Source organism: Rhinolophus sinicus, chromosome 3 (genome assembly GCF_057876585.1).
Source record: "Rhinolophus sinicus isolate RSI-liver-muscle chromosome 3, RSI-T2T, whole genome shotgun sequence".
In the NCBI taxonomy this organism is placed as follows: Eukaryota; Metazoa; Chordata; class Mammalia; order Chiroptera; family Rhinolophidae; genus Rhinolophus; species Rhinolophus sinicus.
The window spans coordinates 4,862,825-4,882,254 of NC_142503.1; the positions used below are offsets into that span (position 1 = coordinate 4,862,825).

At 39.3% G+C, this 19,430-nt stretch overlaps 1 protein-coding gene across 1 annotated transcript in view; it reads left to right on the plus strand.

The window, feature by feature from the left end:
* ADCY2 (adenylate cyclase 2) overlaps window positions 1–19,430 on the plus strand; it is a 348,725-nt gene that overhangs the window by 270,380 nt on the left and 58,915 nt on the right. The window contains exons 14-15 of the mRNA XM_074329098.2: window positions 1,317–1,414; window positions 14,463–14,547. Coding sequence (XP_074185199.1) covers window positions 1,317–1,414; window positions 14,463–14,547 — 183 coding nt within the window. The remainder of the gene's footprint in view (window positions 1–1,316; window positions 1,415–14,462; window positions 14,548–19,430) is intronic.

Genomic DNA, 19,430 nt, shown 5'->3' on the forward strand with positions numbered 1-19,430 from the left:
TTTCATATAATTTATTATTATTTTTTGACCATTTTATCCTTGAATAACTTTAATAGATACTACTGGTTACTCACTGTGTAAATGGTACAGTATTCCTTTCTTGACAGGAGTCCATCTCCTTTATTAATACTGCAAAGAAATTATAACTCATATCTCTACACAAAAGCCCAGAAGGTAAAAGATTGGGGTGTAATTGAATGCATAGAATGTAATCACATTTCTGCAATCATGCTAATATAGATTCTTCATCAGCATGTAAATTATCCTGGCTATTAAGTCATAAAATTCAGCAAAATAATATTCTAGCAGCTAGAAGGTGATCGTCGTTTAAAATGCAGCTTTGGCTGATATTCCCCACATGTACATATTTGCAGAGGCCAACTTTGAGGACAATTTTAGGGAGCATTAGTGTTGAAGGTCACCTGTGGTCCACCCCAGCCTGCCCTTCAGTGGCTAAAACCCAAGAAATACATACTATAACTTCCCATGACTTTGGAAGCAGTCTGTGGAGATATAGCTAACACAGCCTGGCAGTCTTGTCAGGAGGTTTCAATAGCATTGCCATAATGATTTTCTTTAATTTTATTATAAAACCCTCTTTGGAGAGGCAATCTGAGCTGCAGCACTGTCTCACTGTGAGCCTGCGTAGCTCAGGCAGGGGCAGTCCCAGGGGAGGCAGCTGCAGGACTGGTCAGTTTACCGTCCTGGACGGAATGCAGAACTGTGTGGCCCCTGCTGATTGCACTAGTCAAGTGGATGGAGACTCCATCAGCCAGGCTCTGACATGCAAACAGAATGGTTACACACTTAGAGCAAAGGTCTTCTCTGTCATGGAAATTTTCTCACCACCCCTAACTAGCATTAAGATAAATAATAAAATAAAATACTAAAATAAGGAAATAAAACGAGGAAACCGTGTTTCCTCAATAATATTGAAAAGTAAGATATGATGTAAAAAATCATTTCCTTTCCCCAAATAATTATGGGCATCAGACTCACCCGGGAACCAGGACACCCGCTCTGGACCCCTCAGTTCACTCACTTGGCTTCCCGGTCAGCTGCTCCCTCCTTGATTCAATGACCTTTCAGTGGGTTTCTGAACAGCTGGACTCTTAAAATTCGTGGTCTTTGGAAGTCACATTGGCAGGGAGCAAGCCCTCATTGATGGAGACGAACGGCCATCGTCCTTAGCTCGTTTGTGCCACAGTCTACAGTTGACAAGTGTGATTCATGAACAGGGTACAGTTAGGCTGCCATGATTGTTTCAGCCCTTTTTGTACAAAAGTGTCATTTGTGGTTCCTTCTTGTCCCCTTAGTACCGAGCCACAGCACTGCCAGCGTTCAAGTACTACGTGACCTGTGCTTGTCTCATATTCTTCTGCATCTTCATCGTGCAGATTCTCGTGTTACCAAAGTAAGTATGTGTATATGACTGTCCACTGGGACGCTCACCAGGTGTGCCGTCCCACTGGCCCACTTACACTTAAGGGTGTGAGATGTTAATTTCCCAATAGAGTGGTGTGTAACATGTCCCATGACACAGCAGTGGTGGATAGGGTGAAACTCTGGATCTGTGAAGTTACGTGGCCCCCATGTGCCATGTTTAGTTATAGAAATATTGGATTTTCAAAGTGAACATGAAAACCTTACAGGGTTTTAAAAAAATAAGTTGGACCTACTGACTTTAGTTTCGGTGTTACTCTGATGCCCAGTGTAAGAAGCGTAGCCAATAAACTTTGCCCAGAAAGGGCAAAATTGCTAGATGGTTTTTCTAATAAGCAAATGACATTACTGTATATTGAAAGGACAAAACCTCCTCTGGGCATGCGTTGCCCACCCATCCGTTCTGATTTCACATTCTTCTCCAGGAAGGCCAGTCTCTGCTACCGTGTCCGATTATTATAGGTGACTGTCCAACTCGTCTTCCCAGGAGAGACCTGGTACAGATGGGAGAAACTGAGTGAGCTGGATTTCACACATTCAAACTTTGGGGCAGGTTCTTCCTAGTTCTACCAATTGGTGAAAATCCAGCCACTCTGAAATTCCTAGACTGTCTTTCTCTCGCACCTTCTTAGTGAGTGCAGTATCAGTTAACTACTTTTTTTAGAGAAACAGATTCTTTCTGATTCTACAGCCTAAAAGAGAAGAAAAAGAAAACTCTTGTCCTTTTAATAATTGGATATACAGAAATAAATTTAAGATAAATTTTATTTTCCCTTGTCTATTTTGTCAAGGCCAAAGCAACTATTTTCAAACTAGTAGAATTTGGTTGTGCGTTTGCATTTAACTTCAGGGGCACAGCCAGTATTTGGGGGCAACTTGAATTGCCAAGGCTGAGTTACATTTTTCTCATGAGATGATGAGCAAACTAGAGAGAAATGGTCTGTCTTTCCTCCTGTACTTTAAAAGTGTTCTGGGCACTGAGCCAATTGAAAGGCATTTATACAAGAATAACACATTAAAGTATTATTCATATGTATACAGTTCCAAAGCTATCTGCCTCCTCTTAAAAGAAGTTCCTACTAAATTTGCTCTTCCCGTGTAAATTAGCATGAAAATGTGTGGGCCAATTGAGCTCTTCTTCTTCTAGACTTACAAAACCTTCAGTAAAATTTGCCAATGTCAACTTACCAGTTTTTCATTCAGAAAAAAAAAAAGTGTTAACAAATTAAGCTCTTTCTAAGTGCCAGGCCTGTGCCACATGGTGCAGGAGAAAAGGCTTATGTACTGGGTATTCCAATGTTCACAGGTGATACAAGTACTACCAGAGAAATGAGGCCTTCGTATTACTCTTAAGTAGATAAATGCATTCATTTTTCTACATCTTCCTGTTAAGTATTTTTATACCTTTACCATCAAAATTAAGACAGTTTATCACCCACTGAAAGGAGTTGGGAGAGAAGAAAGTGACTCAGGCATTTTAAAACATGATGTCAAAGAAGATTGACATTCAGGAACCAAATAGGACATTTCAAGGGATTTTGCTTAAAAAAAATAAATACATAAAATGTCAAGGAGATGTCTGCTCTGTCTTTGGTTTGATTTTCTTGTCTCTTCTGTTGTGTTGTTGAATTATGAGGCCCCACGGAATTCCATTCTCTCAGGCATCATCACCAATTACGGTTGTGTTTCTCTTGAGCAGCCAGTTGGATTTTGAGCATGAACATTGTGGTATCTGCTTGTTTTATTTCCCTCTTTGTGTTGGCAGTTTGAAAGCTCAGAATAAGGCCTGTGGGCTCCTCTAACAAAGAGAGTTCACACCTGCATTTTACTTATTTATTTGTTTATGAGAAAACTTGCCGAGTGATGTATTACAGGGAAAAGATACATTAAAATTAGCCAAAGGAAGAGACACCAAGGCCAGAATCTGGGAGGAGTCCAAATGCAGAGCTTTTGGCGTCCTCTCCAGGTGGAGTCAGGGAGGGTGTGACTTTCTTCCGTTGATCTCCAGCTTCCCCCTGATGTCAGGCTAACATATTTACTCTCCAGTTACTTCAGAGGTTGAGAATGTCACTTCCTGTACAAGCTTCATATTATATTACATATTCTATTATGTTATATTATGTTACATTGTAGTACATTATATTAGTCTACTTCTTTGGCTTTCATGTTAATGTCCTCATTTTTCTTTCTTTTTCTTTTTAAAAATTCTTGCTGTGAAATATTTCAAACATACAGAAAAGTACAGAGCATAGTAAACACGCATGTGCACACAATCCAGACTTCACAAGTGTTAATCCTGCATCGTATTTACTGTAGATAAATTTCCATGCTCTTGGGACCATTATTGTTTGGGTATGCTTCCTATAAACAGCATCTATTTTTGTTTTTATTTATTCAGTCTGATATCTTTTTCTACATTAATATCCTTTATTTTGTTTGTATTTTGATTTTTTATTGATGTATATAGACCTAATTTTTACATTTCATTTTCATTGCTTTTCTTTTGTTCTCCTCCTCCCCACCTTCCAAACAATTGATGAAACTTTATTTTTTTTTCTTTACTAGTTAAGAAGAAATATATATATATATATATAGATAGATAGATAGATAGATAGATAGAGATATAGATATATAGATATATTTATATATATATATATGTGTGTGTGTGACAATCTTTAAAATACAAATATATAGGATATAATAATATATTCTACATATTTTCCTTTTAATGATTACCATTAAAATTTAAGATACTCTTGATTTAATAAATTATCAAGTTAATCATTATGTCTCTTATATAATTATTTCTTAGCATTTTAGTTCCATATCATACTTGTAGTCAATATTTACCCACATTCTTTACCAATCCTTTTTGCTCATCAATGCTTTTTAAAAAATTCTTTCCTCAAATTTATTTTCCTTCTTGCTTATATATATAAGTTATTAGTTCTTTTATTGAGGGTCTGTGAGTAGCAACAGTTCCCCCTTTCTGTTTGTATTCAAATATCTTTATCTGCTTTATTTCACATCTGCTCTTGAGTAATAGTTTAACTGGGTATAAAACTTTAGGTTAGCTATCATTTTCCCTTAATATTATAATGATATTATTACATTACATTTCCGCTTGTATTGTTGCTAATGAAATGCCTTCTGTCAATCCCTTTACATTCCTTTGTAGGTAATCTGTCCTTCCTCTCTGGATGCTTTTATTTTATTTTATTTTATTTTTATTATTATTTTTTTTTTGCTGGATTTTCATTACTGTATTGTTTCTAGATGCGCATTTGTTGTTATTTACCTAAGTGACTAGGTGTGATTATTTTCAATCTGAGTGTTCATATCTTTGTTCAGTTCTTAGCAATTCTCTGACTTCATTGCCTTATATATCATTATCTTAACTGTATTCTTTCCTCCTGGGACTCATTAGTTGTACACAGTGCTATTCATTCTGACCCAGGTCTTGTAATTTTCCCCCAAAGTTTCTACTTTATTTATTTGTGCTTCATTCTAGTGAATTCTTCTAGTTTCAGTGATTACTTTTTCATATCTAAGAAGTCTATTTGGTTCTTTTAAAATCTGATTGTTTAAATAAATCTATAATTTGCCTATGGGTTTCATTTTTTTTATTTCCCATTATTACCAGACTGTAGACATATTGTATGAAAATAGAACTTGTTTCATTCTGTTACTTATGCTTTATAAATCATGAGTTCTGCCATTTAGTTCATCTGTTTATGCTGACATGGTGGTGTGTCTCCTTGGGTTATATGTAATTTTAACTGTGAATTCATCAACAACAAGGGTTTTGGTCCATGGTAATCTCATGTGTTCTGAGTTGTGAAGTCATCACTATGGTGTAGTTCTCAGTGTCTCTGCCATGTACCTCTGGGATTTACCAGTTTTGTTAAATCCTTAGGTCAAGATTTCTGCACTAAATACTGTGTTTCCATGAAAATAAAACCTAGCTAGACAATCAGCTCTAATGCACCTTTTGGAGCAAAAATTAATATAAGATGCAGTATTATATTATACATGGTATTATATTATATTATCTTGTATTGTATTATATTATACCTAGTCTTATATTAAAATAAGACTGGGTCTTATATTAATTTTGCTCCAAAAGACACATTAGAGCTGGTTGTCCAGCTAGGTCTTATTTTCTGGGAAACATGGTAGATTGTGTGAATTTGATTAAGCCCTTAGAATGGAGCAGGATGGGTATCTCAGTTTTCAAAGATCATTCTTTTTCTATTCATGGTCCTAGACAGATAGTCAACTTCCCTGAAAATTATCAGGCTGGTGGACAGAGTTTTTATATTTCCTATTTCCTGATGGTACAGCACATTATGATTCTTGATTTTATTCAAGAGCTCAATTCCAATTTTATATTAATAAAATGAGTGTCACTTTCTTTGTGTAGACAGTCAATCTCACACTCAATGGCATATATCAGCCTCTGGTTCTTCCTCAGCCATTTAATAGCAATACCTCTTGGCACTGTGTTTTCAAATCCCCTCTGTGTATCAGGTGTTTTCTCTACCTAGCTTATGAACTTGTCTATTTAAACATAATTTTTTTATACTTTATGAAACATTTTTATTTAGAATTATGGTGCTTCTCAGTTCTGCTAACATACCCTCATTAAAAAAAATGTTGAATGATAATTTTGTTTTATTTTTGTTTTATTTTTGGTAAATTGTCCCATGATTTTCAGAAAAAAAGAGAGGAAAGATTAAATGAGTGAGTAAATGAATAAATAAATGAATAACTAATAATAATTAATTTCTGACCAGTAAGAAAAAGTGTATTCCTGAAACAAGGTATTACATCATCCTTCTTTGGTCCATAATTTTTCAATCTGGCTCTAGTCTGAGAATTTTAATAGAGGTAATTAAGTTATTGGCTCCTCTTTTTGGAATTGTGCTCTCATTTTTGTCTGCCATGTACTGTAACTTTATCAGAAAGGTGAGCTACAGTTGAAGACCAAAAATGATCAAGCATAAATTGTATTTACATTTTTTAATAGCTTAATTCATATTATCTGCCAGACTAAATAGACTATGTTAAACCAGGCATGGACAATTATTAATATAAGGATGATTTTTTTTCTAATAAAGTTTAGTTAAATACCATGTGTTTCATTAGCCCAAGTTAAATTAAGAATGATGATATTTTAATTAATGAAAATGAGTAGCCAAGTTATAATCTTAAATATCTTATAACTTTTATTTCTGCTTAGATTCTTTAATGCTCATTCCATTACTCATTTTAATACTCAATACTCATTAATTCTTTAATACTTATGTCAAAAGAGTCTGTTTTGTTTTTATCTCCAAAAAGGAAAAAAAATAAGACAAAGTTTAAAGGTAGAATTATTCATATTCGTTGAAAGTAGACTTGGTTTTCTAAACACAAATGATGGAAAATAACTATTAGGGAGGCAGTTTGCTTTGGTGAGCAACCAAATGAATGGGCCCAAACACTGGATACACTGAACGTCAGTTACTGCCTGTGTACCTGGATGCAGTGGATGAGAACGTTAGGGCAAAGCAAGAGAGAGGGAGAGGGAGAAGGAAAGAAGGAGAGAAGGAAGGAAGGAAGGAAGGAAGGAAGGAAGGAAGGAAGGAAGGAAGGAAGGAAGGAAGGAAAGGGGAAGAAGAAGAAAATCCTCACTGTCCAAGATAAATGAACCAGTTCATGTTTTTCTGACATGAACAATATACAATTTTGGGTTCAGGTCATCTGAGAGTAAGGAAATGACTCACAATTAGTAGCTTAAATGTAAGTTAGTGGGTTAGTTCCTTCCCCACAGTCAAAGTCTAAGGTGGGGGTGACTCTCCGTCCCTTGGATTACTTGGCTTCCTCCAGTATACCACTCTGCTTTCCCTAGACCCTCCTCCTCATCTTCATTCTCTAAGATGGCAGCATTTACTTTCTGAGCAACAAAATGAAGTAGCCGACCCAGAAGCAGAGGGAAAAAGCATTCATAGCTGCTATCTCTTGGGAAACCTCCCAGAAGCTACCTCATGGCACTGTGGTTTATAACCCAAGTCTAAGATTAGTCACATGCTGAAACCTAGCTGCAAAGGAGGGCAGAATATGCAGTCTTTAGTCTGTGTAACATGGTACTTATCTAAAAATATTCTAACATCATGAAAAAAAATGGAATTCATGAAAATCTGTATTCTCTCCAGAAAAGAAAACTTATATTTGTTGAGGTTTGCCATATGTCACTGGTATAGTAAGATATGAGGAATCATAACAATCAGAAGAGAGCTGGGTATGTTGGGTATGTTTTCACTCAATAAAACAGGCCAGCATACCTTTACTTTGTACGTAGGGGTATATTCTGAGCATTTGTAATGGAAATATAAATTTATACTTGCATTCAGTACACACAGCCAGGATGTGCACCCATAATGTAGTTCCTTTTGCCTTTCCCACATCACAGGACCTCCAGGTGGCCTTTTCTCCATTTCACCTTTTGATTCTATCTTTTTCTTTTCTTTTTTTTTTTTTTTTAATTTGAAGTTCCCTTTCAATTTGAAGTTCTGTCATCTATCACTTAAAAGAGAGAGTTAAAGGGAGGGATTTTTATTATTTCATGCTAACTTAAAAGAAAGTTTCCATCCCTCAGTTCCCATCATCCTTGCTAAATACCACTTAACAGATGTGCAGAGAGTGTTGACAAAAGAATCTGCATTTGTGGAATCGTTCAACAGCTGTTTACTGAGCTACTGTATATCAAACAGAGTTAGAGATGCTTGGAAAATAGCAGTAACCCCTAAAAAGTTCCATCTGCCAAATAACTTACATTCTGTTAGGGGACACAAGAATAATGCAATAAACAAACACATATATAATATTCAGTGGTGCTAAGCTCTAAGAAGAATAAAGCAGAGCAGGACACTACCGAGTGATGGAAGGAGGTATTTCAGATGAGGATGGTCCAAGAAGGCATCACTGACATGGAAGCAGAAGTCTGAATGAATTGAAATAGGAATTATGTGAACATATGGCAAAAGAACATTCTAGATGATGGAAGTCACAGGTGTGTTCAAGGACCAGCAAGGAGGCAGGGTGGCAGGAGCAGAGTGAGCCAGGAAAGAGTAGCATCAGAGGAGCCGTTTGAGGGGCAGGCCATGTTGGCCCTCACAGCCTACTGGAAGAACGTTGCTGAATGCAACGGAAGCGCTAGAAGGTTCTCCACTGAGGACATGATCTAGTGATGCATAAAAGTATTGTTCTTGCTGCTCCAGAGAAGGGTGGAGGTAGAAATAGGAAGACCAGGTAAGATGATGGTTTGTGCTAGTATAGCAGTGGAGGTGGTAAAAAGTGATCAAATTCTGGATATACTATGACAAGTGACATAGACAGGTCTTATTACTGGATGGGCTATGAAGAATAAGCGAAAGTTAAGTTCTATGGAGGTTTATGGAGGGGAGGTGGGCGTGCGGGTTGGCCTGGACCGCTGGAGAAATGGAATTGCCATTTACAGAGAAGGAGAATCCTGGGGTAGGGAAGGTTGGAGATGGGTGTGGAATCAGGAACGCAGCTCTGGACATCCAGGATGTGTGCACCCATAATATAGTTCCTTTTGCCTTTCCCACATCACAGGACCTCCAGGTGGCCAACCCATCCCAAAGCTGCTAAGGCCTATCGTTAAAGAAAGCCTACTGTAATCTGTAATGGCAAGAATATTTAAATGCCTTTTCTCCTTTTCATCTTTTGATTCTATTTCTTTTAAACCAAATTCCCTTTCATTCTGAAATTCTATCATCTATCAAAGAGAGAGTTAAAGGAAGGGATTTTTATTATTTCCTGCTAACTTATACTTGAAAAGTTTTCTTCCCTCAGTTCCCATCATCCTTGCTAAATACCATGTAACCAATGTGCAGAGAGTGTTGACAAAAGAATCTGCATCATTCCTTGGGGGAAGGAGAAGGCGGGGGCAGAGGGAGAAGGGATGTGACAATCATCACACTACATAGAATTCCTGAGAAAGACCCTGTTACTTACCATTGAAATGGCTGATGCCTCATACAACTTTTAGGTTTTCTTTCCTCAGCACTTGTGCTTTTCTGTCCCTGTCAGGACCCGCTTGAAGCAATAAACTGACTGGGGGAAAAAGGAAAGGAGAGGGGACCGGCTCTCAAATCAGCCTTTCTCACTTACTGTGACAATATGCTTGATTGAAGTGCCAAAGTCAAAAATCATCATGAAAACATGTGATTTTTCTTGCCTTATGACAGGGAATAGTCAAGTTTGCTTTTCAGTGAATACATAAATCAATTATGTTTGTGTGCTGCAAAGAAACAGCTTTGCAACTAGAATGTTAATTAAAACTGATTATGTTACACAAACATCATAGTACGCTTAATGGGCCCGAACATGCTTTTGATAGAACAGGCAGGGTAAGTGGTTATAATTAAGAGCTTTTGACCAACCATTACTTTGCCTCATGGTATTTCTTGGTCCTGAGATGAGAGGTGCAGCCATGTGAACGAGAGGGCCAGAGTACCATGGGCTGGACCACGGGACAGCCTCAGCTGGAGCACATCAATGACAGTGTGGGCCACTCTGGGTCTGAATCTCAGGGCGTGACATCATGTTCCAAATACAAGATCATATCATCTGCCAACAGAGATAGTTTTCCTTATTCCTTCCCAGTCAGATGCCTTTGTTTTATTTCCCTTCCCAATTTCCCTGGCTAGACGCTCCAGTATGATGTTCAGTAGAAATAGTCACAGCACACATTTATTCTTGGAACATCGACCATGCTATGATATATACTGGGCCATAGAAGCATCTCAACAAATTTGAAAAGATTGAAGTAAATTGGAAAAGATAAAACTCTTGCGGTCAGGTATCTAACTACACCAACACCAAATTAGAAATTGAGAACAACGGGATATCAAAAATTATCCCCAATACATAGTTCATTGTTAAATTATATACTTTTGAATACCCTACAAGTCAAATAAAAAATCACGAGGGAAATTAGGAAATGTTTTGTATGTCAAAAATATATCAGAATATGTGGGATATAACGTAAAGCAGTCATTTACAGAGGAATTTGTAACTTTAAAATGTTTATATTAGAAAAGAAGAAAGGGTTAAAATCAGTGGTCTTAGGAAGCCAGGAAAAGATGAGCAAATCAAGTAAGTAGAAGAGAACACATACAAAAGAAGGAAGAAAAAAATTAATAAAACAGAAAAGACCAACACAGAAAAATAGGAAAGCCAAAAATGGATACTTTGAGAAAGTTTAAATAGTCCTAAGCCACTAGCAAAACTGATCAAGAAAGAAAAAGAGGGAGAGAGAACCACAAAGTACCCAAACTAATAATATAAGGAATAAAAGGGGTTCTTTACAGATCCTACAGGCATTAGCTGGATAAATATGGAATGTAATCACTCAAGGCCAAGAAGATTTATGTTCTGGATAAAATGTGAAAATTCACTGAAAAGACAACCTACCAAACCTGACACATAATGGAACAGAAAATGTAAATGGGTATCTATCTGTTAAATGTAGTAAGTTTGATTTCTTTAAATCTTCCCACAAAGAAGACTTCACACCCAGGTGATTTCTGTCTGAATTCTACCAGTCATTTTAAGAAAATAAAATGGAAGGAACTGGTCAAATATTAACAAATTTCATAATTGTGAATGGATAAAATGTCCTATTCGTGGAAAGAGGCTCGAAGTTTCCAGCTACGAAGCAAAGCCCACATCTGTCCTATTTGTATGAGATCTAGCTAAAATTGAAAGAGAAAGTTCTGAAATAAAGGATGGAAAACAGCTATTCTGGGAAACAGCTTACAGAAAAATAGAAAGCTGCAGTAATATAAATTTCTGACAATACAGAATTCACATGAAAGACATTCTGCATGAAAAAAGACATGTTATGATACAGTCACCAAGAAAGTTCAGCAATCATAAATCTTTATGCACTCCAGCATCTGTTTGAAATAAATAAAGGGAAATTATTAAAATGTTCAGATATACTGACAAACCCACAATCCTATTTGGGAATGTTAATGCATCCTAAAATTGACAGACCCAATTGAGCCAATAAGTCAGCTTACTGGGGATTTGACAAACTCACCAGGCTCTGTGAATAGAAGTATTTAGAGAACATGCTTTGTTCCCAGCAAAAGGAAAATACATATAATTTACAGAAAGCCATAAAACATTATAGAAGTAGAGCATATTTTTCACAGCCCGGAAGAAAAATAAATTGTCACGGCATAAATAATAACCGCAATCTCTGATCAAATCTGTTGAACTTAGAAATAACAAGAACAGACCAAAAATAATCTCTTTGTAGAATTTATAAATTAGACTTCTGAATTACTGTGGTATTAAAAGGAAATGGAAATTAAAATTATAGACCTTTTAGAAAAGAATGACAATAAGTAGCTATAAATCAAAGCTGTGGGATTTGGCTAAAACAGTAATTATAGGGATATTTATGTCCTACAATACATTTATTAGAAAATGCAAAAGATTGGCAATAAATGACAATCAAGAAAAAGAACAATATAAGTTCTTTTTTTAAGAAGGAATTTTTTAACTTAAATCAGAATCTAATAACATAGAAAAGTGTCAGAAAGCATAGACCTTAATGATAAGCCAAAAGCTCGTTCTTTGAGAAGATCAACAAACATGCAAACTTTCAAAAGTGTCATTTAAAGAAAAAAGAGAAAAATAGCATTAAGTACAAGAAGAAATTATTTCAAATATGGAGACTTTTAAAATTTTAAGAGACTATTGGAATATTTTACATTCGAACATCTCAATGAAATGGATAATTTTTTTCTAGGAATATTATCAAAATTGACGTAAGAAATACAACCAACTGGTAAACATGGCCGAAATGTGACATATCTACTTCTAAAAATGGAACCTGGTCAGGAAAACAGTTTTGTGGACATAGAACCACACCACTTACTGGAGGTATCACGTAGGCAAGTCTCTCACCTTCTCTGGGCTTCAGTTTCTCTTTGGTAAAAGGAGGTGATGCTAGGAACCAGCCTACAGGATTCTTGTGAGGAGGGAATAAACTATACGTATAAAGCCCTAAGAGCAGCACTTGGCACCTGGGAAATGCTCTGTGGATGTCAGCTTCTGTCATCATAGCATCGTATCTTCACCATTCCCTCATCAGATGGTTGTACAGTTGAGATTTACCAAACCTTCAATATAAGACTCATTTATTATGTAAACACTTTCAGACCAAACTAAAAGAAATAATGTTTCTGAACTCAGCCTCCTGCGGCTGGCATTACCTTGACATCCAAAAGGAAACAGAGTCCAAGAAAACTCATCAGAGCTTATTTTATAAGAATAAAAATGGATAAGAAAGATGGCAAACAACTGTTCAGCAGATGAATTACTGTGTCTCTCTTTGGTCACAGGAGTGAGAAAGAGGCCTCCATACCTCTGCCGTAGGACTGCCTCCCACTCCCCCTTACACACACACACACACACACACACACACACACACACACACACACACACTCTGTCTGGCTAAGCAGCCAGGGCCTCTGTGGCTTCTGACGAGGGACTAAGGACTAGAGGGATGTCTTAAAGAAGGATCTTAGAGATGGGGAGGTAAGGAGACACGCAGTGCTCACCTGTACTGGACTGCAAGAAGGCTTAAAACAGGGCTGCCATCTTACGCATCTCTGTGCCATTACAGCCTACCATGGGCCTGCGCAGAAGACTAGTCTCCCTTCTAAGTGCATTTGCTGTATATACACCCTCCCAGCACACTTATTGTCACATAAAATGTGAACAAATGATGTTACCCAGCCGTGTGTTTGAAAACACTGTGAATCATGTCCAGGAGATAACTCTGCTCAAATCATCACTGAGTCAGGCCAAGTATGGGTTTGAAGTCAAGTGTGTAGAGATCTTGCTTGGTGTGTAATCCTCTCTCATAGTAGAAAAGGGATGTGAGTGTGTGGGCTGCCTGGAAGCTTCGTATCACGATGGCATTCTGGTGACTCAGCTCAGTGATCATTTGCTTCGTTTCCTTCCTTGCCAGGCTCACAGCTGTCACTGGCCAGAAATTTCAGCATTTTGCTGACTTGCATCTGAGTCTTTCGTCCCATCCCTGGACAGTCAGGGTTTTGCTCCTCTTCCACGGTCATCTCTTCTCTTCAGTATCTCTGGCCAGTCTCCTTGGCAGGGGGTTCACTGTGGTCTCAGACACGCCTGACTTCTCCTCTGATGTAACATTTGAATTTCATCTTAGATTATTTGTTGTGGTTCAGCTCATTTGATATCCCTGAACATTTCTACCCTTGCATTAAATGAAGTTTTAAGAGGTTTTTAGTTTTTTTAATTATTTTAAGGACCTCTCAGTAATGCATACAATTCTTATAAATACTTATATCTACCTATAACCTGTTGATGGCACAATCTGTAACTTAGCATATTTTTCACATGATCCCAGAAACCTTGAGTGTTCATTGACTCGTGCAAGAATGTAAAGGGCCATGGCCCGTGAGATTTGGGGGGAACCTCGGGAAACATTTAGATGCATTTGTACTGAAGGAAATTGAGTCTGATTGGATGTAGTGGGGGGGGAGGACTCAGTGTCTCCTGAGGGATGGGGCATGAGATCTTCAAAGGCATCCAGTGAGGCTGCCTGGACGCAGCCGCTGCCGGAACGTCAGGTCACAGGGCACCGAGAAGGTCACGGGCACATGTGGGCATGAAAGTGCTAGTAGCACAGACGAGTCACAGAAAGATCATTTTTCTTGAAAAAGAACTGTTATTTGACTCCATTTTAATGAGTCAAAACAAGTTGGTCAGACATAAGTGTGTACACTTTTCAATGACATATTTTTACTTTTAGCTTCATTTTCATTCTTCAAAAAATGAGTGAGAATTGAAGTCCCCATTTAATTAAGTCCTAATTAAGCTGAAAAGATGACTGATGTTCTTTCCGGAATAACAGGTGCTCTCCCCACACTAACCTGAGCCTTTTTGTTTCCTGGTAGAACGTCCATTCTTGGGATCTCCTTCGGAGCTGCATTTGCCTCCCTTGCCTCCATCCTCTTCGTCTGCTTTGCAGGACAGCTTTTGGTAGGTACTGCAAATGTGCACCTTCTTTGAAAACTGCTCATTGAGTGGAAACGGATTTCGTACTTCAAACAGGGAGCTTGTTCACGTACCCTTTCAAGAGCTACCGATCTCAGTAAAAGAACACATACCCTTCATGTCAACAGCCCAGAATGTAAACTGAGGCAGCTCGTACACAACCCAGACACCGATTGGAAGATTATGTGAGATGTTGGCTGTCACATCATAAACTTGTAGTTGTACATCTGTTTGTTTCTGTCAAGAGTTTTTATCATCTCCTCTACGTTTTCAGAGTATTTCTAATTGAGAATACAGCTATAGTAGGAGGCTTTTCATATACAGGGGAATTCGAATTCAAACCAAATATGTATTTTATACCCCCTTTCCAGATATAAAATATTGGAGCATACGAAAATAGCAAACATAAAAATATGTCTTCTTCGTGTTTTCATTTAAGCCAATCATTGTAGACTTAACAATTTAAATGCTAGTTCTGGATAGAAGAATTAAATCTATGTGTATTCTTCAGTGTAAAGCCATGTGGCAGGATGGCCCGAGCTGCATGCGAGCATCCTCAGAAGGCCATGGGATAGAAATCAGAAAACAATCAGTGTTTCATCTTGTGTATTGGAGCCGAGCTGAACCAGGAGAGGCCGCTCTGAGCTAGGTTTTGAGCAGCGTTCACAGGCATCCATCAGAGACACTTCTGTGATTTTTTTTTTTAACCAAAAGTTTAACGTTACAATCATTTGTTATACAAAATAGAGAGAAATAATCTTTAAAATATTTATCGGTGAACGCATGCCATATGGTACCTGAGGTTAATGCAATTTCGTGTTTTTCATATTTTTGGAATTATGATTTCTCTTCCAGTTAGACTTTGACAGTCCATGTGGACGACAACTGAGGAAGCAGGCCGGAGCCTGCAGCACTCCCAGCCACCGGTCACTCGGGGCTAGGCGGCTCCCCCAGGGGGCTCTCTGGCTCCTGTGGCAGCATTTTTCTCATGGTTTTATCCTTTTCATCTGTTTCTTCATTGTCATGTCATTTTGCTGTTCAAAAGACACAGGATTACTGCCAGGAACATCACAGTGACAGAATGGCCTCCCGTGGCTCTGAAAAGCAGTAGTCTGGAGCCCTAGGCTTCCGTCACATTCCAGTTCAAAAAGGGTTCCAATTCCAAAGCGGTCTCTGCCTCCACGGTCTTCCTCCTCTGCCTTGAACCTTTGCAAACTTTTGTGGGTTTTGTTTGCTTTGTCATAGTTTAGAAGTTTCAAATTGGAACTCTTTGGGAACTCTTTGGGAAGAGTTGGGAACTCTTCTGCGAGTGGGACTGTGGTTTCTGATTTCCTCAAATGAGCATATGGTGTCTCTTAAAAATCCCAGAAGGCATTGTAGTTTGTAGAAAAGAGAGGGCTGGGTAAATACAGACCCTTGGGAATCCTTGTCACATTGTGAAACGCTGAATATACAGAGAAGCCTGATTTCCCATGTTCCGATTTCCCTTGGGTAGAAAGCACATGGGCTCCATCCTGTCTTCCTGGCCCCCAGAAGGATTTTGAAGCCCATTTCTCAGGTTTGTAGAACAGGAACTAGCATGTGTGGTTCCACTGGAAGTCCAAACCTTGTTGTACTTAAAGCAGCTCCTGTCATTGTGCCTAAGTAGCCATGTTTCTCATTTTCTAGTCCAAGGAACCCAGTCATGGGGGAGGGGAGCATAGGGTATATTTATGTGTTCCATTTGACTTTTTTTCTGTCTACTAAGTTGCTGTAGAAAAGAAACACAGAGCTGGAGGCTGAAAAAAATGGATCTTTAGAGCACTTAGCTGCCTTTGTGGGAATGTTCTGTTCTCATGCAGTGTCCCCACTTTCAGCACCAGGATAACCGGACCTCAATGTGGGGCCATCGTCGTCCGTCCAGTGTTTCAGGGCCATCGGGATCCCACATCCACAGCAGGTGGCTCCTTCTATGTCTGACACCCACATACCAGATGCCTGGAGGTTCTTTTTAACTCTGTGTTGTCTCAAAGAGAGACTTTTAAGGCTGCAAATGAACTGGTGCCTGCCTCCTCCTCCTCGCAGAAGGCCTGTATTTTGCCAAGGTGGCCAGGAAGACAAGATTTGAAGACAGCTTGTCTTTCTAAACTTGAACCGTTAGGATTCATGAATGAGTCTCCCCCCAGTGGCCGGCCATAATCCTTGGCGCAGATGTAATGCTGGTAAAATTCAAAAAGGGATTCTTCCCATTCCAACATGCGGTTCTTTTTACTGTTTAGACGATGCTGTAAGGATTCGTTTTCAACTGTCAACATCCATATCTTAATGCACAGCCAGTCTAAGAAGTCTTTAAGTGTGCTTTCTAGTCTACCCTCCAAATTCACTCAAAAATTATGTATGTCACAAATGCTCCACTATGGTCACACAGAGAGTATTACTGCATCCTACCAGCTCGTTCCCTGGCCTCGTGGAAACCTACCAATTATGTGACGTTTTATTATGATTTGCATTTACTTATGGATTAAATACTGAGTTTATGAGAAAGTACTTAGTATCCCAGACTCCCCTTCTGGTCCCATATGTTAACCTTCTAAAAATGTAAATGCCAAGGGCAATATTGATGCTAAGAATATTGGTGTTAAATTCTCGGTATGAAGAGTTAAACTAAAATACTTTTATCAAGGAGGTTGGGATAAGGTAAGCCTGGCTGATGTTTCTCCACCAAGAGCTTGACCTTTGTTACCTTCTGTTAAACAAAAAAGTGAAACAGAGGATTTGATTTTTTAAAAAGTAGAGAAATACCTAAATGGGCAAAAAATAAGAGTGATAATGAAATGCAATTTTTTTCCTATTGATAAAAAAAAAAAAATCTCACAGATATTTGTTCAGTGACACATTTGGAGAAAAATGTCAGGAAATTTGTTGGTTATCATTGTTGCTGGGAGAAGTCCAGCCCGCCCCACCCCTGCCCTTCGTTCCCACCCCATCCCTGCCCCGGGGGCTCTCCCAGCACAGCTCCCCCCACCCCCTACAGCCCACCTCCCCATTCTTGCCGTGTAGGTGAGCTTAGCAACTGCTTACCTTCCTAGCAATGTTTCCAGAAACTACACCAGCCCTAATGATGGGCCCTTCTTTGAGCATCGTGTGACTTAGGGCCAGTGTCACATAATTCAGCACTTGATTACGTAACAGCTCATACACCTGCCCCTTGTCTGTGAGTGTGGCTGTGGTCTCCCCTTATATAAAGAGTAGGTTTCAGCCTTGCAGCGAACCCTGCAGAATGCTCCCCGTGTAAATGTGTTCAGTGAGCATGTGCTACTGATCACTACTGGACTTGTGCCATCATTTCTGTGACGTTCCTTCTAATTTCCTCCATGCATCTGGCTCTGTGTAGCTCGCACCTCTTGTCTCCCTAACACCACCATTCCCAGGCAGAGTCGGCGTGCCCTGAGATCCCATGTTAATCCTTCTTGAGACGGTCTCATGTGGGGACTGGATCTGCGTGTGAGTGAGTGAGTGGAGCAGTGGTGAGTTGGTGGCCGGAGGCCACTGCTGCCCTGAAATTCTTTCTTAGAGGCGGCATGATTCCTTGACTCTGACCTCAGTTGGAAATAATCTTCGAACCTTCCTAAACCAACTCTGCAGAGCCCACCTTTCCCACCATCTTCCCTAGTGCCTGTTGGTTGGGCTTCCTATCTGTATTCTTGTTGGTATTTTTTCAGATGGAAAGATCCTCAGTGAGTTTGCTTCAGCCCTATTTAGTTGATTGTACTACTTCAAGCACTTAAAATTTACGATTAATATTTAGTATCAGTGAGCTTGAAGGAATGTTGGGTTGCACCCACATAGAACCCCCTGCAGCACTGCTCATGCTCACACAGCCTCGACTTCTGGCTCGCAGCTCTGGGTTCAGCGCATCCTGGCCCAGCAGCCAGGGGCCCTCACTTGTCACATCTCCCTCGGCCCGTCTGCATCGATGTCTTCCTGAGCTACTAAGCTTCCTACAGTAGATGCCAGTTAGCATTTCAGAATCGTAAACACAAGGGCTGAGAGAGGACCTGGAGACAACCTTGCGCAGCCCCCGGTTTGTGGGTGGGGGACCCAAAAGTCATGTGCTTCAGTGAGTTTCCATTTCCAGACATTTCAAAGCAATTTCCCTCCACGAAAATTAATGCAGGAGGACTTGTAAGCACAGCTCTTGAAGATGGAAGTGGAGACTTCGGAGCAGGCTCATGAGTGTGATAACTCTAAGCCCTGCAAAGGTTTCCTGGCCTTGGGTTAGATCCTTTAGACTCAGCATAAAGGGCTTACGATGCGGGAGATCCCTGTAGATTATTCTGTATCTGACCTCACTGCAGTTTTCAAATAACAAATATTATGTTATATTAAAAATGACACTTATTCTGGTAGGCGTTCTGTGTACATTGGCTCGTTTGTCCTCACAAGAGGCCTTGGAAGGAAGGCGCATCCTACAACTAGTGGAACGGAAGCGTGCAAATGCTACATAACTCACCCCATAACGTACAGCGAGTAGGTGTGGAGCTAGAACTGGAGTCAGCCCTGACAGTCCTTACCATTCACTGGCGGCAGGTTCCAGAGTATCAGGCTGTGTGTGGAGACAGTCCCCAGCAGACGATGCCCGAACTAGGCAGGGATATCCATTCATGGTCACGGGCCAGCGTGGCACTGAGGTTGCCGTGTGATGACTGCTGAGCGTCCATCAGTCTAAAGCATATTGGTCAGTCAAGATAACCTCACATAGACCCTCATTCATATTCTCCTCTAGCCTGTGAGGTTAATGCAAAAGTAATTGCGGTGTTTGCAATTATTTTTAACCTTTTAAACCACAATTACTTTTGCACCAACCTAATAGTTTCCTAATATATGTC